The 27,832-nt window shown below is 41.1% G+C and overlaps 1 protein-coding gene across 5 annotated transcripts in view; it reads right to left on the bottom strand.

The window, feature by feature from the left end:
- The window catches only part of TEC (tec protein tyrosine kinase), a 67,656-nt gene extending 44,113 nt beyond the window's left edge, over positions 1-23,543 (bottom strand). The window contains exon 1 of one of the 5 annotated variants that reach the window (XM_020789651.3): positions 22,975-23,543. Coding sequence is in view for 2 of the 5 variants with exons in the window: in XM_020789650.3 (XP_020645309.2) it covers positions 14,659-14,709 (51 nt within the window). In the remaining 3 variants the exon portion in view is untranslated. Of the gene's footprint in view, positions 1-14,658; positions 14,933-22,974 lie in introns of those variants that run through there. The other 4 variants (XM_073001288.2, XM_020789650.3, XM_073001287.2 and 1 more) reach the window with 4 other exon arrangements.
- Positions 23,544-27,832: the final 4,289 nt, after the last annotated feature.

A 27,832-nucleotide genomic window follows, 5' to 3' on the forward strand; every position in this document is an offset into this window, starting at 1 on the left:
GCTGGTAAAGCTATTCCTTAAAAATCTCACCTACCTTGAAAGCCCTCTTAAGGTAGCTATAAATCACTTCTGACTAGATGGCACATAACTTTACTATTGACAAACCTTAGTGAGTTTCCAGGACTGAGCAGGGATTTGAACCCATATCTCCTGACTCTTAGCCATCACTCTGTCCACTGCACCATACTAGCTCTCAGCAAAATACAAATTACCATACAAATCACATTCTATAGTTTGGTGAGTGAAAAGAAGCACTCATTATCCATTGCTCTCTAGTTCACAGGTCATTTCTAACCTTGTGACTTTTGGTGCCAAACACATTTACCACTTCTGGCCTAGACCGAAAAAGAAGTTTAAAAATATTTCTAGGAAGACATTACTTAAAACTGTCATATGAAGTGGAAAGTGGAAAAAAATATAGTCAAAGGAAAATGCTAATGCATTATGGGTTATCAAAAAGAAGAAGTCAGAATGTGTTCATCTGTACTGCATCTATAACTCTCCACTGTCTTATACATGCTGTTTTATTTTAAGAATGAAGAGATTTAAGTAAGCATTTTAAAGATAGAGGACATTTCTTATGTTAAAAGATGTATTTTTTATGTTTGAACTGTGTAGATTATTATTAAATTTTGTAATGACTTTATTTTCATCTAAAAAGGCAAAATCATCAGTTATCTATTTTATATACATATTATGCCACTTTGAAGATTCAGAAATTATAAAAGTGTACCTTGAAGTTCTGAGTTCAAGCCCTGGGTCCCATAATACATACATCTGTTGAAAACATGCGAGTACTGTACTTATTCCCTTGGGAAATGTACAGTTTCCTTCATACCACATTTTATTCCAAAAAAGCCAGACACACACATTTTGCATTCACAATGAGTGTACAATGTTTGTTCAGAAACCCTAACTAGGAGGTTCTGCCTACTACCCAGTCAAAACAAGCACTCAGAATGTTAAAGATTGAGGCTGGGATGGGCTAAGTCACAGAAGGAGGTGCAAGATCCGAATCTTCTAAAACAGGATAAGCAACCACAGCAGGGCTAAGACCCATTTTTAAGATTTTCTAGGAGCCTGGGGATAGCCTCACCCCTTTCCTGCCTTTCCTCTGTGAAATCACAAAGACCTCCTGATATGACTTCATACAGACCTGCCTTTATCCTCAGGTTTTGGTTCTGGTTTTGTCAAGGGGAACCTTTACCTTTTATAAAGCACAGACAGATCTTCTGAAATTCTTTGGTGCTCTCCAGCAGCTAGCAGATATTTGCAATATGATTTCAAGTGCCTCTTCCCTTTCAGAATCCAGATTGAACATCAGGCATTTCTTGCTCCATATACAGTGGTGCCTCGCTAGACGATGATAATCAGTTCCACTGAAATTGCTATTTAGCTAAATCATTGTCTAGCGAAAAGCATTTCCCCATTGGAATGCATTGAAACCTGTTTAATGCATTCCAATGGGGAAGAATCGTCGTTGTCTAGCGAAGATCGGCCATAGGAAAGCTGCTTTGCGAACCGCCAATCAGCTGTTTAAATCGCTGTCTTGCGAAGCTTAGGTCCCGAAAACACCCATTTTGCGAGCGCAGAGGAAGCTGTCAAAATCGTCGTCTAGCAAAAATTGATTTGCGAAGCAGGGACCAAACATTGTCCAGCGAAATTCCCCCATAGGAATCACTGTTTTGCGAATCGCTATAGCGATTGCAAATAGTCGATGTCTAGCGAAAAAACTGTCATGCGGGATAACTGTCTAGCGAGGCACCACTGTAAGGTAAAAGCCTTTGTAACAATACCTCGTGCATCACTTTGCTTGTATGAAAAATTAAAGCAATGGTTCTATAGTTACTGCACTCCTTGGCATCTCCTTTCTTAGGAATTGGAATGTATATTGAGAATTTCCAGTATGTGGGCCATTGTTTTGCTTTCCATATTTGGAAAACATTACAGTACTGCAATGGACCAAATGTGGGGTCAAAAGAAAGTAACTGTGGCAAAGTTCTATCTCTGTTTAACTTCTCCAGAAAAGGGAAGCTATAAGAAAAAACACATAACCCAAGTGATGAAGCATTTCCCATCTCAAAAATCTCAGTAACTAAAATTATTACATCCATTGTTACACATAGATGAAAGGTCTGCTTCACACATGATTCTCCACTTATTGCTGACCATAACATTAAGTTATAATCCACATGTTTGAATGGTCCACCACAGATCATAAAGCACAGATCTCACTTTAATTCACCTCAAATACTGTAATACATTTTTCAATGAAACTAAGTCAACTACCACTCATAAAATACATTGTAACCAGTTCTGATGAAAATCATTTATATCAGTGGTCCCCAAACTTGGGCCTCCAGATGTTCTTAGACTACAACTCCCAGAAGACTTTACCACCACCTCTGTTGGCCAGGATTTCTGGGACTTGAAGTCCAAGAACATCTGGAGGCCCAAGGTTGGGGACCAGTGATTTATATGTTATGCATCAGTGTGAACTGTCCCAAAGGATTTGGGTGTATGGTAGGAATAAGGAATATCTGATCCACTAGATACTGGACTGCAACTCCTGTAAGTTCTGTCCTATCATAAATCAGTGGTGATGGTGGAAGCAGAAGTCCAACAGTACCTGAAAAGTTTCCCATCCTTGCTGTATGGCAACTTTCTTTATTTTGGATTCTGTGGTTTATCATAAAGTGCAGCAGGGAGGTGTATCTCCGATATTCCAGCACTGACACCCGGACCTAAATCCAATTGCTAGTCCCTAACAGACATTGCATCAAGTGCTGAATGGTGACTCAACATTTATCTGAAGCCACAGATTCAGTGGGTCTATCTCTCTCTCTCTTTCTCTCTGTCTATTTATTTATTAGATTTTTATCCCCCCACATCTGGACCAAGGGTCTACTTTGGGCAGTTTACAAATTTAAAAACCATAAAACCGAAAACCAAAGACTCTGCTCTAGTTGGGACTACGAACTAGATTTGGAACCTGAATACTATCTGAATTTACAGCCCATTTTGATGCTGCAATGAGTTCCCTACCTGCTGAGTGGGGAAATAAATACAGCTTTAAGTTTCTATACAAACAGACTACAGATGTTATATATACTTTGTATATACTATCAGCCTTTTCTAAAGTGCCATATGAATAAGAGGAATAAAGAGAGAATAAAAAGTCTCTTCACATTTGCATTATACTTCCTAGAACATCCAAACCATAATGCTTTTAGAAGAGTTGAGAATCAAACAACCAGATCTGTGGTTACAAACTTTGGGTAACCCAGGTGTTCTTGGACTTCAACTCCCAGAAACCCCGGACAGCACAGCAAGTGGTGAAGGCTTTTGGGAGCTGTAGTCCAAGAACACCTGGGTTATCAAAGCTTGGGAAGTACTAGATGGAAACTGTATAGGTTACCCTGTGGGGCAGGGAGGATTTAAATCATGATTTAAATTGTGTAAATTGGGATTTTTTGACAATTTAATTTTTAAAAAATCAATATTGTGATTTAAATTGTGCTTTAAATCAATTTGATGTTGATTTTTATCCATTCTACCACGGTTAAGAGAGAGAGAGGGTGCACATGAGCCCTATCAGCCCAGGTGCGGTCAGCAACTGTTCTTTCCTCCATTGCTTGCTCCATGAACAACACCACTGGTGGTTACAACAACAACAACAACAACAGGTTTATTAAAAGGGGTTCCTGGACAATGGTCAAACCAACAGTAACAAGTCCCAGACTAGTTTCCTTCATTGTCCAGGTTTCAGAGTCCAAGCCCACCAGGCTCACTTTCTCTTCTCCTCTGGTTTCCCTCCACCAAGGGAAATGGTTCCCTTCACTTGTAGCACCCCTTCAGGGTTAAAAGTCATAAGAGGGATGGACAGTATACCTGCACTGAGGGCAGTAGCAGCAACACCCTCTTATCCTGGTCCCGTCTCAGGTCACTGGTTCCTCACTTTGGTGGGCTTGCTGATGTTGCCTTTTCCAGGGTCTTAACTGGGTTGTTGGCAGCTTCCCAGGTCAAGGCAGTTCCTTGGGGTGCCTTTTCTCCCATAACTCACACTCTCCCCAGTAAAAGGGCTCCAGTAGCAACCCGGGAATGTAGGTGCCTATTGACCTCATCCTAGGGGACACTCAACTGTAAATCTGCCCCTACCCTGTGGTCCTCTTTGTAAATATATTCCCAATCACCTTGGTGAATTCTACTTCTATTTGCTAGCCCTCCATGGACTCCCAGGAGCTTTCTTCCACCTCTTCCTCTATAACAACATCAGGGAGCAGGTCCCCAGTTTTAACACCCTGCTCCAACATCTCCTCCACCCCTGCTCTTCTCCCTCCAATGCCTCCCTGATATTGCTTATGTCCTAAGCACCCCTTGGCTGCCTGTAGGAGTCACTCCTCTTCGCCTGGGCTTCATCCCTGGAGGCCTTTCCCAGATTTACATCTTAGTTCCCTCCTCAAGATGCCTGGGTTCTTGAAATTCCAGTCCCCCCGCTGTGGCATCTGCCAGACTGGTCTCTCCAAAGTCTATTAGGGAGCTCACAGTTCAGAATTCAGTAAGAGCCACAGGCCTCCTCCTCACAGTGGAATACAATCCTGTTGGTTCTCTTTGACTTCTCAGTAGCCTTTGGTACCACTGACCAATGTGTCCTTCTAAGCCAACTGTCCAAAATGGGAGTAGCAGTGTCAAGGCCCAGTAAAAAGGTAGGAAAAATCTATATTTGTGGGGAGAGCAGCAAAGTGATTTTCTCATATTTTTGTTTGCTTGCTTGCTTGTTTTTTTTTTGGAAGGCTTTCGCATCTCTACTTTCACATCAACTGCACCAATTTGCAGCAGTTCATTATTTATTTGGATGGTCATTTCCAGAGGATACTGCTGGAGTGCATCTACATAATAAGGTTCTGCAGAGCTCTGTTTCAATTGGCATGCTTTTCAACATCTACATGAAAGCATGGTAAGAGATTACATGGGAAATCGACTGCAATGTCCTCAACAGACGAATGCAATGTGCATTTTACCGAGCTGAGGCAAGGATATCTTCCTATAGTGTCTGAGCAAACAATGGGCTAGATGAGCACCCATAAGCTGAAGCTTAGCCCAGACAAGACCAAAATGTTCCATCTGCCCAGATGATTGCTATTTAACCAGTTCTGGAGGGAGCTGTACATGCTTTGAAGAATCAGACATGCAATTTGAGATGCTCCCAGATCCATCATTGTCACTTGGGGTGGGAGATGGCATCAATGGCCAAAGTACCTTTTATCAATTTATACTGGTATACTAACTGCAGCCCTGTCTGGAAAGACATAGCCTGACTGCTGTTGACACTCTTGTATCCTTTTGGTTGCATTATTGAAATGCACAGTTCATGGAGTTACCTTCAGTTTGTTCAAAAGCGAACAGCTAAGTTACTACTTGGGATATAATAAGCTGCACTGGTTTCCTGTATGTGGCAAACCAAACACTCCTGGTGCTGACCTTTTAACTTCTAATTTGTTTTGGGGTGAGAATATTTTTCTCTTCCCAGATGAACCTAAGCCCATTCACAGATGTGTGTGTTGATGAAGGATTTTATGCGGATGGCTGTAAGAGATGGGAACTTATCAGCTGTAGCACCCCAAACATGGAATGGCCTTCCTAATTAGGCTTTTCTCATGGTCACATTTCTTATCTATCCAACATCATCAGACAACAACTTTTCTTTTCTCCAGGAAATTTTAATTTTTATGGTTGTTTTTCTATTTTTTCCACCTAAAAAAAGTTTATTGCATTGCATTGTATGCATTTAAATTATTGTAATATTTTATAATCTACCCAAGGGTCCTTTCTTATTGAATGAATTCAGTATAAAACAAACAAATCATCTATGTGTTTTGAGTTCCCGGTTTGTTTGTTTTTAAGGCTATCTAGAAAATGATTTATGTGGGATAGTTTTCTTGCTGTTTAACAAGGTTATTTCCACTCATCTCTAACTCTTGCCTTTTTTAAAATTATTTAAATGTAGTGGGCGGGTGGGGGGGAGAAACAAAAATGAAACTTGAGTGTCAGCTGCCTCAGACAGCCCAATTAATTGCTCTGGCATTTTATTTCTATGGGGAAATAACATCAAGTCCCACAGTTATCTAAAAATGTAAAGTATAATTGTAGGCTTGCTTACTTGTAGTTAAGTCCCATTTAAGTCAATAGAGTTTAGTCCTACGTAAGTGGCTATGGACAATGCCTGAGAAATGAAACATAATTGAGGAAACAGCACACTTTCAGTATTGAAAGTTTATTCTGCTTCTCAGTTTATGGCACTTCATTCCTGCATGTACCATAGGAGAGACTATTTCTGATCGGATCTTGTTTACTTGATCAGTGGTTTTTACCTCTTCCAGAAACTAACACAGATAGAAAGACTCTGTTCTTGCTTATTTGGAGATTAAAATACTGTATATGAACATAACTAAATTTAAACATTTATGTTATGCGAATGTGCGTGCAGTCATTTGGAAATGGGTCCCACTGCCATTCCATTCCTGCTCCTAGGTTTGCAGGCTTAGCTCTATCAGTTTCAGTGGATAAATTGCACATCTGCTTATTTCTCTCTTAATGAAATCAATGGGGCTTAAATGTCCTTAAATCTATCTGGGTAAAGCTCCAAACAGCAGCAAACACTATCTATCTTATGGTATTATAGCCTTACTTTCAAGTTTTCTAACTCCAAGTCAGAGGGTGGTATGTGGTATTTCACCCACTCATTATATTGATATTGCAGGATGAAGTAGTGCTCCATCACAAAATCTGTTTTAGTTTTTTTTTCCACAGATGGATTTGGCGAGCACCAAGTTTCTCCATACTGTTGGGAAATGGTTCTGCAGCAGCAGAAAAGAGAGTTTATTACTGTATGTAGCTATATCTATAAGTCTATGTACTCTCCATATATCTATAGGCAACAGGAAGAAGCATATTTCCTCATTTCCTATTGCATTGTAATAGGATAGGTTTTGCTGTATAAGCTGTTTGATAGGCTGAAACTGCTGAAAGTAGGCGTTCTTATAGGCAATAAATCACTCTGACAGTGGCTGGAGAGAGCTGAGCTGATAAAGCTGAGGGAGAAACCGAAAGAGAAAATAGAAGAACACTGCAGAGAGAAGCTGTGAGGCAGTTCAGTTTTCTCCCCAGCAAACAGAAAGAACAGTCTCTCCCCAGCTAACAGAAAGAACAGTCTCTCCCCAGCAAACTGAAAGAGCTAAACAAAGCGAAGTCTTCTGTCTTTGGGAGTCATTTATTTTTCAGCACACACTTTCTTCGAGCCGGCCTCGCAATAAGTGGTGCTCCCGTGTGATCGAACGTTAGAAAAGGGCCATCAATCTTCAGTTACGACCACAGAACGACGGTACTTGTGTTCTGCCCTACCACCTCACTCTGCACGAGCTCAGCGCGCTAATCATCCTTTTAAAGGATCCCAAAGGGTGAGTAGGTTGGTCAAATTCAGATACATACAATGGGCTCAGGATTATCCCAAGACCAAAAGGCTTTCGTAGATGAACTGTTCTTTCTAATTACAAGCCATGGCCACCCAGCCACAAAGAAAGAGCTGGAAGACTTAGTTTTGGCCATATATTCATGTTGTCCATGGGTCCCTGAGAGTGGCACCCTTGACTTAGAACAATGGATGAAGATTGGGAGCACATTTCAAAACGACCCGAAAATTACTTCACGCATTCTTTTTAGTTGGTGCAAAGTGAGGGCTTCTCTTAAGTATCTTTCCCCAAGGAACATCCTTTTCAATCAACAAATGGAATGTGGGGCCATGTCCATGTACCCTCCTTTGCCACAGATCCTACCTCCAGCACCTAGTGCATCCCTATTGCCATCTGCACCTCCATTGCCTTCTCAGTATGATTCCTACCACAGTAGGAAGAAGCCTCCTGATAGACTGGACAATGATGACTTTAGCACTCCTGACCTATTTCTACAAAATGACCACAATGCACCTTTAAGAACAACCCCTGTGGTAACCCCGATTGCAGCTTCTCTGTCCGCTGCACTAATTGACTCTGGGGATACAGCACACCCAATGATTTCTGCATTTCCCATCATCCGGGGGACCCCTGCTGTTGCTGCAATTCCTGCTGCGGGCGGGAATGCTGCGATCCCTGGTGCAGCCGCGGTCCCGGACCGATATGAACCCATCCCAATGAAACTGATCAAGGACTTGTTGCAGGCTGTTAAAGAATATGGCCCTCATGCACCCTACACCAAAGCCTTACTGGAAAATTTGTCAGAACAGAAGCTGACACCTAATGATTGGAAACTGGTTGTTCGTTCATTATTGCCTCCAGCTCAGTCGCTGTTAATTTTGGATGAAATGCGACACTTGGCAACGGAGCAAGCTGAACAAAATGCCCAGTCAAACCAAGCAGTCATAAACAGGGTTACCAGGGATCAACTTATTGGTGATGGGCAGTTTCAAACAACAGCCCAACAACTTGGCCTTTCAGACCTTGCCATTGAACAGCTTGCCAAAATTATGAAAAAAGCATGGGCCAAGTTGCCAGTGTCTACTGAGGGGCCATCACCTGGGTTTACAACCATTCGACAAGGCCCTACAGAATCATTCTCTGACTTTGTTAGTCGCCTGATTACAGCAATAGAAAGGCAAATTGATAACCGTAAGGCATGTTCTATGCTTCAAAAACAGCTGGCCTTTGAAAATGCTAATGATGACTGCAGAAAGGCACTGACTCCCATTTATAGCAATCCAGAAACTACTATTCAGGATATGTTAAGAGTCTGTCAAAATGTGGGCTCTATTTCTTATAAGGCAGCTATGTATGCTACAGCACAACAAGCATCTATACCAAAACTTCCTCAACTGAAGATTCCATCTACTCTGACCTTAGTCCAATTACAAAGCCTACTAGGAAATATTAATTGGGCTAGACCTTTCCTGGCTCTCACCACAAAAGAACTTTCTCCATTATTCGACGCTCTCTCTGGTCACACATCGCCGGCGGATGTCATTCCTATTACGGAGCCGATGAAGCAAGCGTTTCAACTTGTTTCTCACCGCCTTTAACTTCAAGCCGTTGATCGACTACCTCCAGACTCTTCTCGTCTTTCATGTGCTATTTTATCTACTCCTTCACTCCCTACAGCCATCCTGTATGCTCCTGTCACATCTGAAAGGATTGCCATAATTGACTGGTTGCATCTTCCTCACACACCTTCTCGCCAACTCTATCCATTTGTCACAGCTGTGGCAGACCTGTTTTCTAAGGCCCGTTCTCGTTGTGTTCAGTTGATTGGTTCTGATATTGACTGTGTTTATTTTTCTTTCAGGCAAGGGGATGCTGAACGTCTTCTACAAAATTCAGTTGATTTCCAAATTGCATGCGCCGACTTTCTCGGCAAAGTCATTCCTAATCCTCTAAAGGACAAACGTATAACTTTGCTGTCTCTTATTCCCTATACTTTAACCACTTGCTTTGCAGATCATCCATTGCCTACAGCGACTACCGTGTTCACGGATGGCTCACCAAGCAAGGGTGTTGTCACCTGGCAGGACGAAAGTGGTAACTGGGTTCCTCAATTTACATCTTCTCATACTTCTGCTCAACGGTCGGAACTTGCTGCTGTTATTCTTGCCTTTCAAATATTTGCTCACCAGGACTTTAACCTAATTGTGGACACTCAGTACGTATTTCGACTACTGTTACATTTGCCTTTCTCCTATCTTGCTCCCTCGATGGACAAGGAACTGTATGACTTGTTTTCCACTTTGCAGTCTCTGCTTCAGTCACGCATCAATCAGTGTTTTGTTTTTCACATTCGCTCCCATTCTAATTTGCCTGGGTTCCTTGTCCAGGGAAATGCGGTGGCGGATTCATTTTTACATGACATCCCTGAGACCTTTCACCTTTTTGATGATCCTATTTCTTCGCATGGGATGTTTCATCAATCTGCTAAGACTCTTCATAAACAGTTTAATATTCCCATGGCTCAAGCTCGGGACATTGTCTCAGCCTGTTCATCCTGTACTACCTCTCCTTTGAATCTGCCTTTTGATGCTGTTAACCCCCGTGGAGAACATTCTAATCAGATTTGGCAAATGGACGTAACTCATACTCCATTGTTGTCCCCATTCTCTAAGCTTCATCTCACTGTTGACACTTATTCAGGTTTTATTTGGGCGACACCAATGAAAGGAGAAACTACTAGACACGTCATCCAGCATTGTGTTCGCACGTTTGCTGTCATGGGCCGACCAGACTTGATCAAAACTGACAATGGGCCGGCTTATGTTTCAGATGCCTTTTCTCAATTTTGTAAACAATGGGGAATTAGGCTTAAACATGGGATTCCTTTCAACTCTACAGGTCAAGCAATTGTAGAGCGTGCTCATTTAACCTTTAAATCCCTTCTTCAGAAACAGACCTCTGGGAAGAATGTTCCTGTAGTTGACATCCCTATAGCTGTTGCTCATGTATTGTACACATTAAACTTTTTGCTGTTTCCTCACAATAGGAACCACACTCCTGTTGAGCTTCATTTTAGGTCCCAGGAGCAGCTGCCGCGACCCTTGGTGTCATATCGTCAGCCACCGGACCCTACCTGGAAGGGCCCGGCCGAGCTGATCACCTGGGGACGTGGATATGCTGCGATTGCTTTGGACAAAGGAGCTGTGTGGATTCCTGCACGATGTGTTCGACCATGGCGCACTGCGCTTCCAAAGGACATTGTGGACTCATAATGTGCTTAGTGTTATTATTGATCTTTTCCTGCGGTCAGAGTATTTCTTTAGGACCATGGCAGGACAATTATTATTTTAAAGAGATAAGTAAGGTGTCTGAAATTCTGAAGTGGCGCTACCTGGAATTATCGCAGTTTACTAAAGTTATCTAATTTCACTGAAGCCATGTTTAATGATACCATCCGTGCTTCAAAGCTTGTAAATTCAGAGCTCAGCGAACTACGTTCAGTTGCTTTGCAGAATCGCCAAGCTTTAGATGTCATGTTAGCGAACCTGGTTGCGTACCCTTGTTATGTATATCATTATTATAATTGTAATTTTAGTTATTTAATGTTGCATTATTCAATGTTTGCCTGCTCTTGTATCTACACTGCTATCCTACTGTCGTTGAACCATCCCATCAGATTCTCTTAGCTATAAGCGATTGTATCAGGCTAGATGACTATAATCCTTTGCTTAAATAAACAACGGAGGGAATGTTGGGAAATGGTTCTGCAGCAGCAGAAAAGAGAGTTTATTACTGTATGTAGCTATATCTATAAGTCTATGTACTCTCCATATATCTATAGGCAACAGGAAGAAGCATATTTCCTCATTTCCTATTGCATTGTAATAGGATAGGTTTTGCTGTATAAGCTGTTTGATAGGCTGAAACTGCTGAAAGTAGGCGTTCTTATAGGCAATAAATCACTCTGACAGTGGCTGGAGAGAGCTGAGCTGATAAAGCTGAGGGAGAAACCGAAAGAGAAAATAGAAGAACACTGCAGAGAGAAGCTGTGAGGCAGTTCAGTTTTCTCCCCAGCAAACAGAAAGAACAGTCTCTCCCCAGCTAACAGAAAGAACAGTCTCTCCCCAGCAAACTGAAAGAGCTAAACAAAGCGAAGTCTTCTGTCTTTGGGAGTCATTTATTTTTCAGCACACACTTTCTTCGAGCCGGCCTCGCAATACCATACCACTTATAATCCAATAACATCTGGTAGGCTGCAAGTGACCCAGCTCCAGTTTAGTATTGGAAAAGGACCTGTCCAGACTAACATATAGACCATCAGTATATGGACTGCTGTTGGTATGGTTTGGTTCAAGCCAAATTAAGACATCCAAATGTGTTTCTACTTAGATTGATCCATCCTGCCCCTTTAAGAGCTGTCACATACCATTCTGACTCAGCAGCTAGATCATGTATTATTTTTGGTACAATTCCGCTCTATCTTAATTTTGTGTAGACTATGGGGACAATTAGTTCATACTCAAATGGAGCTGCGGGTGGCATTATCAGAGGTGACAACACTGTGGTGTAATAAGTGGATGGACAGAGAAGCCCTCTCCTCTATTATCCTGACTGAAATAGTACAATTCTAATACCATGGTAGGTGGCAAGTGCTGTTGATCTTCAATATGCAACTTACTTTATTTAATAAAAAGAAAAGAAAGCCACTGTAGTTGGCTGAATTATGGCTGTGAGAAAAGGCGAGGAAGGGGGCTATATTGATTCCATGGGCTCCACCCCAACAAGGCAGCGGAGCCCCAGCTGAGGAGAAAGGCAAGAAAAAGTAAACCAGGTACTGTACATTTACATGCAAATAAACCAGCAATCAAAAGACTTGTGTGGACCCTTCTCACAGGAGAAAACACATTTCTAGTGTGAATAGCTCAAGTGAGAGAGATAATAGATTGCACTGAATATATAAACCTTTTTAGTGTGAGCCAGACTGTTCCAATGTTCCAAATTCCCCTGAATGGACAGTCCTTTAGCCTCTTCTTACTGGTACAGCCACAGGGAAGAGTTTGGATATTTTTTGCTTACGTTTCAATCAACTGCACATTATCAAAACCTGGAAAACTGAAGTTAATAACGATCAGAGGAATAATTATTCATGTCTTAAGAAAGTAGTTTGTTCTTGTAAACCATAATTAAGATTAATCAGTTTAACATCGGCAACATGTGATGCAAAAGCAGGGAAGAGCCTCAGACCACTACCGAGGGATGAGCCCTCTCCCATGTTCAGACCACGAGCCACTGCTGCCCTTTAAAATTCTGAAACACTAACAGTGGTTGATCTAAAATAGAAATGAAGGTTTTCAACCTCTTCCTCATGGTCATGGTAGAGGCAAGCAGGAGAATGAGCAAACATGGGTTGGGGGAGCCTGGTTAAATCTGAATGGAGACATTCTCTTCAGAACAGCCTTCTATGGAAATGATGTCCTTAGTTCCTTTGTACTAGTCAATGACATATAGTATTTAAATGAATTCTTCCTCTAAATGTTGGCTACAGCTATATCAGTGCTTGAAATAATTAATGGCAGTCATTTTGTGAAACTTTCTAATTTGTTATTAGAATTCAGATCCTGTCCAAAAATAATCTCAGGATCAGCACATTCAGCTGCAAAGAACAATAATTTATTCTGGAATGACCGATACAGTATTGTAATATTTTTACTTGTGAGGTAGAAGCACTAAGCATGAGCACCTTCATTTGCACTAAAATAAACTTAACAACCACCCACACAAAATACCTTGTCACGCTCTGTGGGACATTAAATTTTTAACAATAGAGGAAGTATTCAGATGAAGAATATAAACATATTGAACATGTGGTTTAAAGAGACATTGGGCATAATTACATACAACAATAAGCCAGGATTCTGGAAAAATCCTAGTTTACTATAAATGAGCAGGCTGCTTGTGCAGGCAGCCTGTTCAATCTTACTTGGTTTATTTTACAAACTTGAGTTGCTAAGCTAAATCTGAAAGAGTCAAGCAGGAGCAAACAGGGACACATTTCACACATGATAAGGCAGGGCCCAGCATAACCTTGGTCATGTTCAAACAAGGTCAAGGGTTACTTCTAGAATAAAGAAGAATGCAAAGCAGACACAGCAAAATAGTTTCAAATTTGCAGTGGAGTAAGTTAGCAAAACACAGGCCACTGAAATCAATAGGTTTTAATTAGGTCAGTCAAACTTTTTACACTGATTTTATGGAAATTAAATCCAAGTAAGCAATTTCAGGATCCAACCAGTAATTTTGCCACTGGCAGAATTTACTGATACTACATGGAATGTGAACCAGTGCTCATCCTTCAGACATTAGACAAGGTGGCATGCAGCACAACTATGCTTATTCAGAAGAGTGTCTAGCTCAAAAGGACTAGAACTAAAGTGCATTTCAAATTTCAGTGATATTATCCAACATAAAAAGCAATGTGTCGTTCTAGAATTCAAATTTTGGAAAAGTTACTTTTCTGGATGACAGCTCCCAGTATTACGTGCTAGCATGTCCAGTGGCCCTAACAACAACAACAACAACAACAACAACAACAACAACAACAACAACAACAACTTTTCCAGGCTATGTGGAAAGTCAGATAGACGAAGAGCAGACCCATCTTTCTGTCCATTAGTCCATTCATATATAAAACAAAGGACTGTGTTTTGTTTTTACTTTTATAGTAAAATCAGTGTGCTGGAAAGTAAGTAACATTAATTTCCCACATGCATAAATTTTACCTCCTCTCAATAAACTGCTCCAAATACTATTCTCAATTCTTAACTCACTTATATAAGCACCAAGAAAAGGAGAAAAGCACCTGTAGAAACATACACAGAGGAGGTAAGGGACGTGGATGGGGGGGAGCAACAGGTTAGAATCCTTATCCTGAGTGATCATCTTACTTTTCAAGTAAGACCTCCCTTACCCCAGCCCCACTTTATATGTGAACAGGATGAGCACATATATAATGATCCCATCACATCAAGAAGAAGAAGGTGGAGGAGAAGGTGGCAGCTGAACTATTCTTATTGAAAAATAGAGAGAACAGCAGAAATTTTTTAAAAAAAAAAACTGCAGAATAATTGCAATGGGCAGGTTAAAGCAACAACAACAGTATAATAATACCCTCCGTTCCCTCTTCACCCACCTTTTTGCTTCCACTCTTCCTCCTGCATTGATCGCTGAACCAGCATGTCATGAGAGCTGTACAAATGGAAGGGCAATTCTTTGCCCACTACAGAACTCTACATGGAATAGGTTAACAGACACTAGAAAATGAGTCTCGAGTCTCAGAGAAAGATTCCTTTTTGGTTGCTGAATGCCATCAGCAATGTCTAAGTGGAAAAGAAGATCAAGACTCAAGGAAACTAGAACTAAGACAAAAGACAACCAGGAAAGAGTGGGGTGGGGGAAGAAACCACACAGGCAGAGGAGGGAAACCGCTAGCATACCCTGTGACTATGAGAATGAGGAAGTAGCATGTGGTGGGCAGAGGAAGCATAATTCAAGATGGACATCAGTGGTTCAGCTATCTGAGAGCCCACATGAAAATTTTGTGCTGAAAATCTAAATATTCTGTTATTAGTTAAAAAGGAGCATGCAACACATTTTAGGTCAACTATACAAACAGCATTTTGTCCTCTGTACATTGTAGTGGAATCTAGGAAACAATTCTCAATATGCAAAACGTATGTGAACATGGGATGGAAAAATGCAGCCAGCTACACAATAATTTCAGCCATCCTATCTTCATCTGGTATACCCAAAAGCTCTCTCCTGAAAATAGAATGGTGAAGGACATGTCTACTGGATGCCATCTGCATGGCAAAGTACTGAAAGTATAATTGGAGACAGTGAGAAGACTTTTGTGAGGTGCTCTGACATCAAAGATGAGAGTATTGCAAACAGATAGTTCTCTGTCTACCAGTGTTTTCTCTGATGCTATGGGCAGGTGAAACAAACTTAGGGATGTAAAATGAGGTAAAAGGAAGTGTTTGCTTTTCCTGGAACAAACCTTGACCATGGATATCCAACTCCTGGCAATGGTCAAGAATATTTCTAACCTGCTTCAACTAATTTCCAGAGACATAATATTTGTGAATTACTTCTAAAAAACTCACCATAGCTTTGTCTACAAAGTGAGCTCAATAACAAAAATTGTTTCATTAGGCAGTAGCTAGGTTGTACACCAGGAATGTTTAAAGGGAGCATGTGACTTCTTAAAGAAACAGTCATACTGGTTTCTTATTGAGCCTCATGGCACAGTGGTTAAACCGCTATACTGCAGCCAAAACTGTGCTCACGACCTGGGGTTCAATCCCAGGTAGCCAGCTCAAGGTAGACTCAGCCTTCTATCCTTCCGAGGTCAGTAAAATGAGTACCCAGCTTGCTGGGGGGGGGGCAATGTGTAGCCTGCATAATTAACTAGTAAACCGCCCAGAGAGTGCTTGTAGCACTATGGGGCGGTATATAAGCAGCACGTTTTGCTTTGCTTTATCCGGTTCTTGGTCCAGTTCAAAGTAGTACTACCTGGTCCATGTAAGTCTGCCCAGCTACTATATCACTCTCTGACTCTCAACACTGCTGAAGTACAGTATGTTTAGCTGGGATTGTAGAGAAAGTCTTTCCAATGGCCACACAAAGGCTCTGGAACACGTTCCTAAAGAATCTTGTCTTTTTCTTCAACAATATGTTACTAAACACCTGACACATTTCTGTTTAAATGTTACGGTGAAGAAAGTGCTGTCCTAGCACCACATGGACCATCCTTCTAGCTGTTTCCCTGGAGCTCTCCCCAGCTCTCTGACCCACCCCCTTTTTCCATTAAGCAAAAAAGATGAACGGCCATTCTGTCAAGCTTCCAGAAGCAGTGATTTGCCACAAAAATACTTTATTTTCTCAAAATCAGAAGTGACTTCCAGCTACTGTCAGTTTCATTTTGTTTTTGCATTTTTGGTGGTCCAAGTGGCCTCTAAAGAGTAGTAGATTCAGAAGTCTGGTTACTAGATCCACCAAAGGTGACATCCCCCTGTAGGTTGTTGAGTGGTTTTAAATTTCTACACAAAACACTGGCAGTGTTTGGAAATTTATTGGCTTAATCTCTAGATACGCAGTACAAATGGTTCAGGAACCTACAGAGCAGAATTAACTCCAAGTCTTCTCACAGTAGCCCATCCTTTATTGTTTTTGTTCTCATCAATTGGCACTTGTTATCTCAATAATTCATTCTGAGACACCGGTAAAAGGATAAAATCTTCTATTTACTCACATCTCTTCAGAGATCAAAACAAACAGCACTCTGAGGAAAAATATTAACTGGTTACACTAAGTTTAACTGGTTAACTAGCTGCATACATAGTTGATTGACTCTTAAGTGACTACATTCCTCTAACTCTAACTGTCCACAGACGGTCTGACTGGGGAAAAAAAGCAGTCTTAAGTACAGAGGCATGGCTGTCTTCAAAATTCTGAGGCAGACAGGGAAGAATTGGCTGACACAGGATTGATTGACATTCACCCCAGTCCATAAAGGTCTCTCCCAGCCAAAATCTCTTAAAGGCAATATACAAGGGTGCAATAATTCCAACACTAAATTGTGTTTCGATTTGCTAATCTGAGTCATCATTATTACTGTTACATGTATATCGTTCCTCTAGTGAGCTCAAGGCAGTGCTCATGGCTGTTCTTTTTCCTACTATCTCCTAACAACAATCCTGTGAAGGACATCAGGCTACAAGAGTACTTCTAGCACAAGGTTGCCCAGTGAGTAACATGGCTGGTTGGTGGTTTCATCACTGGAGTTTGTCAAATTACTTAAAGGCTGCCTTGTGCCTTTTTGCTTCCCCGCCCCCTGCTTTTAGTAGTTTGGGTTTTATTTTTAACTGATTTTTGTTAGCTGGTTAAGATTTTAAAAGAGAGAGGATGTTATGTCATAAAGCAAGTTAAGTGATGAGCAGGTGCTGGAGTGTAGTAATAAGGATGCAGAAATAAAGTCGGATAAACACAGGAAACAGAAAGCCAGAACAAATATTAAGAAAGAGAGCAGGCACTGAGAAAAGACATGAGGCTGAAAACTTAAGAATTCACACAATGAGTGGGAATCAATAGTCAGTTTTATTCACTCCACAGCTGCAGCACACCTGAACATGCTATGTTTATATTATCTACAAAAATGTGTGGGTGTGTCAGACAAAACAATAGCAAAAGGACACCGATAACAGCATATTAAAGAAGTGGACATGTTATAAACAGATACTTTATGGCATGTCATCCAACCATAATGCTATTTTGAAGGTTTGAACAAATTATAAAAGCAAACATACAAACACCCTTAGAACTTGAGAGTGTAATTTGAATATACTGTATGTGTTAAGTCAACATGTGAAACTTGCTATTATATAGTCTTCCATTCATCACATTTTTATAATATCCACAAAAACTAGCCTGAGCTTTGTATGTTTCCATTGTTTTATAACAGTTAAAACTACTATGCAGCATGTGAGATTTTGATCCACAGTACTGGTGTGATATTGTGTGGCATTTTGTTCATTCATTCTTTTAGATTGTTCTTTGAGCAATGTAGAAAACTACAATGGAAAAAAATTATAAAATAAAAACAAAAGAACAATAACTCTCAGTAGCACAGAAATCAAGATAAATCAAGGTTACCTGTCAGAGCATCTCTCCCTGAGATCACCCACCCATGCCACCCCCTCCTCCCAAGCCCTGATGTTGCAGGTGGCAATCCCAAGGGAGGCCTGGAAATCTTTGACTAGGAATTGCCACCACTTTGTGGAATGTTCTGCTAGTGGAAGTGCACCAGGCACCTTTCTTCCTAACATTCCAAAAACTAGTAAAAGCAGAGCTTTTCAGATTTTTATTTTTTTTGGAATAGCCTTTCCGTATGATAGCCTGCTATGTCATGTGTCTTATTTTTGGCTTTTGGCAGCTGTCACCACCAGGAGTTTCTTTTGGGATTGCTTTTGGGATTGTTTGTTTGATGGGGGGGTTAGGTGCTTTTATGTTTCTAAGCAGCCTAGATTATCAGCATGCTACGAGATAGGAAATATAAAAATCCAAAAGATAAATAAAATCAGAGGCAAAGAATATAAACACCAGTGGATGTAAAAGCAAAGTAAAAGTAGAACAAACAGCAAAAGAAAGAAAGAAAGAAAGAAAGAAAGAAAGAAAGAAAGAAAGAAAGAAAGAAAGAAAGAAAGAAAGAAAGAAAGAAAGAAAGAAAGAAAGAAAGAAAGAAAGAAAGAAAGAAAGAAAGAAAGAAAGAAAGAAAGAAAGAAAGCTATTACAGTAGTACCTCGGTTTACGAATTTAATTCGTTCTCCGGGAGGTTACATAGCGCAAAAAAATTGTAAACTGAAATGCAGATTGCCATAGCAACATGGGCAGTGCTAGCCTCCAGGCACAATGCATCCTGGGGAACCTTCCTTCTTACTGCGGAAAAAAATCGTAAACTGAGGCATTATTTTCAATGAATTTCCGTTCATAAACCGAAAACTACATTAACAAGGTGTTTGTAAAACAAGGTACCACTGTATCTAAAACAGGAAGAGGCACATACAATCCCATGGGGTTATTCTGTGACTCTCAAGACCACCCAAAAAAACCCCAGTAAACGAAACACACATATATGTAAATTTGTTTGTTCATTCATTTGTAGGCCAGGAACAGCCTATTTCCACTCAAAGGTTTTCACCTTTTAGGCCTGAGTTAGGTCCCCCACTTAAAGAGAAAGTGTCATCTGACAGCTTTTTACTCATTTTTCCTGACTTGGTACAGCACGCAACTGTATTAAGAATTCAACTGCCAAGTTTGCTGACATTGCCTTCTCAATTTAAAAATCCTAAACTCAGTTCTTACTAATGAAAAACAGAAATGTGAGTACAGTGGTGCCTCGCTTAACGACATTAATTCGTTCCAGTGAAATTGCTGTAGAGTGAAAACGTCGTAAAGCAAAATTTAAAAACCCACTGAAACGCATTAAAACCCAGTTAATGCATTCCAATGGGCTAAAAACTCAGTCCAGTGAAGATCCTCCATACGGCGGCCATTTTCTGTGCCTGTATAGTGAGGAATCCGTCCCTAAGCACAGCGGGGAGCCATTTTGAGCACCCAGTGGCCATTTTGAAAATTCAACGATCAGCTGTTTTGATTGTCGTAAGGCGAAGAATCGGTTCCCGAAGAAGGGAACCGCTCTTCGCAAAGCGAAAAAAAAAATTAAAACATCGTTTTGCAATCGCAAATTGCGATTACAAAAACATCATTGTGAAGCAGATTCGTCGTAATGTGGGGTAATCATTAAGCGGGGCATGACTGTACATAGATCTAAAAATTTAAACATTTAAAAACAAAGAAGAAATAACCACACATTATTTTAGAAAAGGTAAAGAAAGACAAACAAAAGGATGGTGGGTTGACCTCTAGAAAAATTACAATACAGTGGTGCCCTGCTTGATAATGTGTTCCAGGCAAATCGCTGTTAAGCGAAATCGTCGTCAAGTGGAAAAAACCCATTGAAATGCATTGAAAACCGGTCAATGCATTCCAATGGGGAAAATACCTGCTCGTCCAATGAAGATCCTCCATAGGCGAAGCCATTTTGCATCGCTGTCTTCCGGAAATAGGTCTGGAAAACAGCGGGAAGCCATTTTGAAAACCTGACGATCAGCTGTTTTTAATCATCGTAATGAGAAAAATCGGTTCCCGAAGCAGGGAACCGATCGTCATAAAACAAAAAAACCCTATTGAATCATCGTTTTGCTATCGTTATAGCAGTTGCAAAAACCTCATCATCAAGCGATTTCATCGTCAAATGGGGCAATCGTCAAGCGGGGCACCACTGTATTTGTGGAAATTTATTTGGGGGTGAAAAGGGACAGAAGAAAGATGTGACAAGTTTATAAAATTATATGCAGGGTAGAAAAAGTGTATCAAACAGTCTTCAGTATTAGATCAATGATTCTGAATCAGTTGGGTGTCATCTGATGGGACAGTATGAGGATTTCCAGGCAGGTGTACATAGTTTAACAAAAATATGTTCAGCATGATGATGTTTTACTTGGAAATGGGGGACCGTTTTCTTGGCACATGACTTACTGTATCGTCCTAATGTCCAGAAATGCACCTTAATTAATGTAAAATATTTCAAGACAATTTCCCCCCCTAAATTGACAAATCCTTTGATTCAATTAGGAGAAAGGAACTGCAAATGCAGAATCCATTCTACTGTCTCAAAGTAAAAGATACAGAAGACATACACCCTACCATGGAAGCCCTTGCTTTGTATGGAACTAGAATTCAGAGGAGGACCTGAGATCAAAGCTGGTGTGGTGATAATTTAGAAGGAGGCATCTTCTGAGATGTGTAGGATCCATGCTGTGAAGGGGTTTACAGGTCAGCTCTCTGAACCAAATGTGGAAGTATATCAACAGCTGGTGCAGATACAATAAGATTAACTGAACAGCTGTGTCTTCCCATTTTTGTAAAATGAGTAGCTTTTTGCAATAGTGCCCTGGATCCGTTCCAGTCGGGCTGCAGGCCGTACCATGGTACAAAAATGGCATTGGTCTCCCTCGTTTCAGCCAGGCCGGGTAGCTGAGGGGCCTAATGCTAAGGGAGGTCCAGAAGGAAAGAATGAGGAACTAGGCCTTCTCGGCAGTGGCCCCCTGCCTTTGGAATAACTTGCCTGTGGAGATTCCCTGGCTCCCTCCCTGGGTGTTTTCAGGAGCAACGTTAAGATCTGGCTATTTGGGCAGGCTTTCTCTCTTGCCATATTTTTAATTCTGACATTTTTGTCATCTTGGATTTATAGTACATGTTTACTGGTTTTCCTGTTTTTAAATTTGTAAACCACCTAGAGTAGACCGTTAGTCTAGATGGGTGGGACAGAAGTCTAATAAAAATTTAAAAAATAGTTGAAGCTTGAAGGATAATCCCACACAGAATACATTGGAGTAGTAAACCTCTGAAAACTACAAAAGAATGAACTAACACTGCAAGATCATCTATGCTGAATAATTTTGAATCAAAGACACCTGGTAGAAAGCATTTTAGTTAGGTAGAAAGCATTTTAGTTTGCAACAATCTGCTTCCAAATTCATGGCTAGATTTGAGAAAAAGCAGCAGTAGCAGCAGCTCCCCCAATCTGTTAGGTAAACTATAACCCCACCAATAACAGGAAAACTGACCTCAAAAACTCAAAAGAACCAAAACACAGAACTCCAGCTTGACGAAAGGCAATTCTCTTTCATTTACTCATGGATCCCAATTGATTGACACAGGTACATGTGGGCTGGTGTGCCAGATAAAAATGTGACACCAATCAAATAGAACAACAATTTAAGAGACTAACTGGTTACTTATTGCTATAAAAACAAATCCTAAAATACCAGAGCATTTTTACAGCAATCCAAAAAAACGCAATATACACAGGATCAGGAAGAATTGTGCAAGTAACTGAAGCTGAACTTATGGATGTTAACTTACCACTTTTTCCTACTGTAAAGCCAAGTTTAAAAAATTACTATGGCTTGTCTTGTCAGCACTGAAGACTGCTGTAGTGCGGAAAAATCTCTGATTATACTTCCAGGTTTTATATTCATATATGTTGCTTCATTAAATTCCAGCCTTTGACAGTAATGCTGGAATACAGTACTGCCACTTTGCGACCTGATTGCATTCGCATCTCACAAGAACTTCAGTTTAGAGGATCATCGTCTACAACAGCTGCTCACAAGTCCTTTTGCACACTGGGCTTCCCCTACCCCATAATTCTTTTTCACCAATCAAGTTTGATTTGATTTAAATCAAATTCGGGATGGAAGGAGCTTATCAGTAGATCCAGAACTCAGGATGTTACATTTTATAAGGAATTCTTTATAAAATGTAACATCCTGAGCTCTGGATCTACTGATAAGTCTTTCAATGATTTGAAGTAGAACAACATAAGGTTCTGAGTTCCAGTTTTAAAAGGAAATTGTTTCCTTTCCTTCTTGACAGTCAGGCTGCCCTTACTGTTGCTCCAAGCACACAAGAAACTCCTTGTTGTGTGTGTTTATCAATTCTTTGGGTTGCTATTTGCGGACCAGAAAAATACAGGAAAAGTCTCTCTGGTGGCCAGTTCTGATACTGGGCCTTAGAAACATATACACAAAAGGCAAAACTTCCCTTGCTATGTAGGACTGATAAGAGAATGGCATACCACTCAAATAATTTGTGTCAAAATACCTTTTTAAAAACCCTTGAAAATAACTACTTGCTACTCATTATGTCCAAATAACTACATTACTCATGAGACTAACAAGCATTTTCATGTTTATTGGCTCCATTTTTGGCTACCCAAGCCTTAAACTGTTACAGGTAAGTAGGGTTTTTTTCACAAGTACATAATTTCTGAGCTCTGAGGAGATCTCATTTCCGACCTAGCTTCGGCTCACCGCTAACTTACCCTACTTGCTGCCAGGCGATCTGGCAACTGGAAAATGCTGGGCTAGGGGAAGCCACCAGCGGGACTGAAGCGATGAGACTCGAGTCGACTCAGCAGAAGGAGCAGGAGAGTTCCTACACGCGCCGGCGCTGCTTGCTGCCTTTTGAACCCAGGGCAGTCGTTACACAGTCCCTTCTGAAGCAATGTAGTGCGTGTGTCAGCCAAGAGTGGTACACCATTAACAGCCAGCGTCTAGTATCACATAACCGCACTAATGGAGCAGAGCAAAAAGCAAAGTACTCGGGAGCGGGGGGGAGGTGAGGAAGAAGAGTGAGGAAAAACTCTTATCAAATGTTAGCAACAGGAGGAAGTTGCAAAAGAACAAAACCTAAAGGCAACCGAAACGCCTAACCTGAAGATGGCTGGGGGGGGGGGGGGGAAGAAGCTGAAATCACTCCCACTGCGGAGGCAGGCGAAAGGCGCTCTCCGGAGTTTGAGAGAGAGCTCGGCGCTGTGAGGTCTCCCACAGGTGGCTTGAGAGAGAGGTTGCGGCTACTACAAACGCCGCGCTCGTCTCCACCTCCGTCGCCGCCTTCAGCTCGAGGTCACTAAGGGCGCGGCGGCCTTCTCGCGCCCTCCTCCTCGCTCGCTCGCTCGAGGTTGCTTTCCGCTCGAAGAGGAAGGCGCTGCTTAGCGCAGCGAAGGAGAAAAAGAAACAAACAAATGGTCGTACCCCAGGCGCTGCCTCGGGCGGGCGCGCGCGCGCACCTCTTCCCAACCGGGCGCGCGCGCGGGGGGGGAAGTCTCTTCTTCCCGCCAGTGCTGAAGACCGAACGTGTGGCCCTTTCGCCACCTGTGACACGGAAAGGGGTCTCAGAAACGTGTCGCGGCGAGCGCCATGGATGCGGGAAGGATGAGGGACGGTTCAAAACAAAAAACATTCCCAACTCCTGTCTTTTACAGGGAATGGTAGAGTGGAGCCAAAGGTCGCGGGAGCAATGTTCGGGGACTTACAGAGTAGCAAGGATCCTGATACCATTTGTCATCTCTCTTAGCCCTCAGTGACTGGGACGGAAATGAATTTTTCCAGGAAAAGTATACAGTATTGTTTCATGTTGTCCCTGCTGTAATACAAAGAATTTGTGGGCGCCTTGGTCTTGAATGTGCAATCAAGGGGTCTTAGCTTTACAAAAGACCTACTTCTCATTTCCTGATATGGATAGATGCAGGTGCCTTCACCTTTAGATTCTTACACACACACACCACTACTAGTTGTTACAGATGCCAGAAGCTGATGATACTGCAAAGGAACAGAATATCAATTGAACCAAAGGTTACAGTCATTGTGCCATTAGCCATACTGGGTGGAGCTTCTGGAAACAAACACTCAAAACATTTGAAGAGCCATGTTCTCCCCACTCCTGCTCTAGATCTTGTTGGTGTAAATTGACTGGAGCTGTCTAAGGTCCTACAACTCAAGGATTATGCTACCCGCTAAGTTTACTCGATGAGACCCCAGCCCCATTAATCATACAGGAAAATAGATTTGTTAAACTCCCTGTGCGCCTCACCAAAGTTCAAAAAGCACCTAGAGACTCCACACAATGTCTGCTCAAGTGTATTGCCTGCCTCCTACATTGGGACACTCCATGTAGAGAGCACCATTCCTCCTTTGTTTTAGTAGCTATTAGGCTGAAGAAAAACAAGCATGATGGTGCTGCTAATTAGTTTTTAATCAAGGGCAAGAGTTCTGTACTATTGGCCTGCCAGATATTTTGCATTTCAACTTCCAGAATCCCTGGCTATTGGTCATGTTGTCTGAGATCTCAGGGAGGTGAAGTCCTAAATATCTGTGGGGCCACAGGCTGAGAACTGTGATCCTACAGATATTTGGGACTTCAGCTCCTCTGTGGTTTAAGGCCTAGTTGTTCCCTCTTTAACTGGGATTCCAGTATTTCCATCATCCCTCTTTCTATAATTAAATGCAGAATTCTGATATAAAGTTTGTATAGGGGAGGATGGCAAACCTTTGGCAATCCAGATGTTTTGGACTTCCACTCACCTAGCCCTTTATCATTAGCAATACAGGCTGTGGACTCTGGGAGTTGTAGTTCAAAATTTCTGGAATGCCAAAGATTCTACACTCCTGATACAGGATCACACTATGAGAGGTATGTATAAATTACAAGTATGATTCAGTGGAGGACATGCACACTCATATGCACATACAGTACAGTAAACACTCCAGTGGCATCTAACTTCTAATATAGAGACAGAGGGGTAGATAGTGATCAAAGAGGTGGCACAGACTTCTCTGTAATGGCCTGCCATAGTACTTTCATATTTCCTAAGCGCATAAACTAAAGAGTGGTTCATGTTAACAATGAGGTAAGCCAACATTAGTTATATGTTCTTATAACAAATGTTTACATTTTTAATGTTGAGTTTTGAGTCAAAACGTTATTTTTCATAGTATTGCATTAATCAAAGGACAAAGTTGCTACAAAGCCATTAAATAGACATGCATACACAGCTGCATATGTAGGAATACTAAATGAAGTAGCACTGTACTATAAAATAAGGCAATAAGAACCTCCTCTAAGAAGTCTCATGTGTCTCAATGTTAATGAGAATATAAGAAATAAAGAAGTCTGCTGTTTGTTTGTTTGTTTGTTTACATTTTATCCTTCCCATCTAGTGGCATTGGTACTACTATGGGCAGCTACATACATAAAACAAACATAAAACCAACAACCCCCCACAAATAAACCTCTCAACAAAGAGAGAAAATACCCAAAAAGTAAAAATACCCCAGCAGTGACAGCAGACAGAAAACAAATTAAATGCTACAACATAATAAGCTATCTTGAAAAACTTCTCTGAAATGCAGCATTTGGACAGATTTTCTAAATGCTAGGAGGGAAAGGACCTCAACACCTCTGCTGGAAGGGTACTGTGATCCATGATACTGAAGACTGCTGAGAGGTCCAGGAGGACTAACAAGGTTACACTCCTGGGGTCGGCCTCCCTTAACAGGTCATCCAGCAGAAGAGTGACCAAACTGTAAGAAAAATCCTTAAGTTTTGATAGGCAGGCATGAGTAGACAGCTGTAACACAAGAAACAGATCATTCCATTAGCAGTTAACAATAGTAGGAACCTAGCCCAGAGGAAATGCCTCATTCCTGCCAGCCAGTTCACATTGTTAATGCTGGGAAATCTTGTAAGGAAAAAAATGTAATATTCTTCACTAAAAATAAGGACAAACACTGCCTTTGATTTTTTCACAAAGGGTTTGGCTTTTGGGGTGATTTTGGCATTGCCCTTTAAAGTCAGGACAATAACAGGAATGTAATGCTTTTGTCTCCACCATGCTGCACAATAACACAAAGTTTTCTTAAATCCGACAGATTTAAAATCTTCTTTTCCACATCAGTTGTATTCTATTGTTCGAAATTTAATGCTGAAGTCCATGTTTAGTCCCATTATGGGTTCCTTGCAATACCGAATACATTGCAATGTCCAAATTGGGCACAAAGTGTCAATATTTTGTGTGGCTACCATTATTTTCCAGCACTGCCTTACCACTCTTGGGTATAGAATTCACCAGAGCTTCACAGGTTGCCATTGGAGTCCTCTTCCACTCCTCCATGACAACATCACAGAGCTGGTGGATGTTAGAGACCTTGCGCACCTCCACTTTCTGTTTCAGGATGCCCCACAGATGCTCAATAGGGTTTACGTCTGGAGACATGCTTGGACAGTCCATCAGGTTTACCCTCAGCTTCTTTAGCAAGGCAGTGGTCATTTTGAAGGTGTGTTTGGGGTCGTTCTCATGTTGGAATACTGCCCTGAGGCCCAGTCTCCAAAGGGAGGGGATCATGCTCTGCTTCAGTATGTCACAGGACATGTTGGCATTCATGATTCCCTCAATGAACTGTAGCTCCCCAGTGCCGGCAGCACTCATGAAGCCCCAGACCATGACACTCCCACCACGCTTGACTGTGGGCATGACACACTTGTCTTTGTACTCCTCACCTGGTTGCTGCTACACATGCTTGACACCATCTGAACCAAATAAAGTAGCCACCAGCTTTAAAGTGAATAGATGACCATGTTTATATGACATGAATTGGCCCTTATACCTTAATTTCAGTGTGCTTGCAGCTTTATAGGTTGGATGCAACATTTTGATGAATGCCTGGAAACAATCTGGAAGCCAGTGAACTGATTTAAGTACTGTACAAACAAGCTATGGTCATTTCTGCTTCTTCCAGTTAACAGTCTTGCAGCTGGCCTCCAAGCAAATTGAAGTTTCCAGATAACTTCAGCGAGCAGCCCAACTCAAAAAAAATTTTTTTCAGTAATGAAACTGGGATGCTATCAATACATGAATTACTATGGGTAAATGACACTTACTATGGTGAATGTACATGTTCATTATAAACAATTTGCTAATTTCATTTATTATTTTAGACCTAATTTCTTTTAACTGAAGCTACCCTGCAACTTCTGAATTCAGCTGTTTTAAAATCCCATTTCAAGGTTCCCAATGTTCTTTTTTTAAGGCAAAAGATTAGTTTGAGATAGTGCAATTACAAAATCTAAGCATTGTTTTAGGCATGAAAAATTAAACGCTGACTTAATAAAATACTGTATCTTGCTTTGGTTAAATAGTTAATAAATAAATAATAATGTTCACCAACTGAAAGTATTTATCAACTAATTGTGATACAACCAAAATTATACATTGAAATGGACCATTCAGTGCAGAAGACAGATGCTTTACTTTCCCATTGAAATGAATGGGATCTGTATCTAGTTAACTTTTGGTTAATTGTGCCTATTGTTGCAATCTGCTATCTGAATCCAGCTAAATC

Source organism: Pogona vitticeps, chromosome 5, assembly GCF_051106095.1.
Source record: "Pogona vitticeps strain Pit_001003342236 chromosome 5, PviZW2.1, whole genome shotgun sequence".
Taxonomy (NCBI): Eukaryota; Metazoa; Chordata; class Lepidosauria; order Squamata; family Agamidae; genus Pogona; species Pogona vitticeps.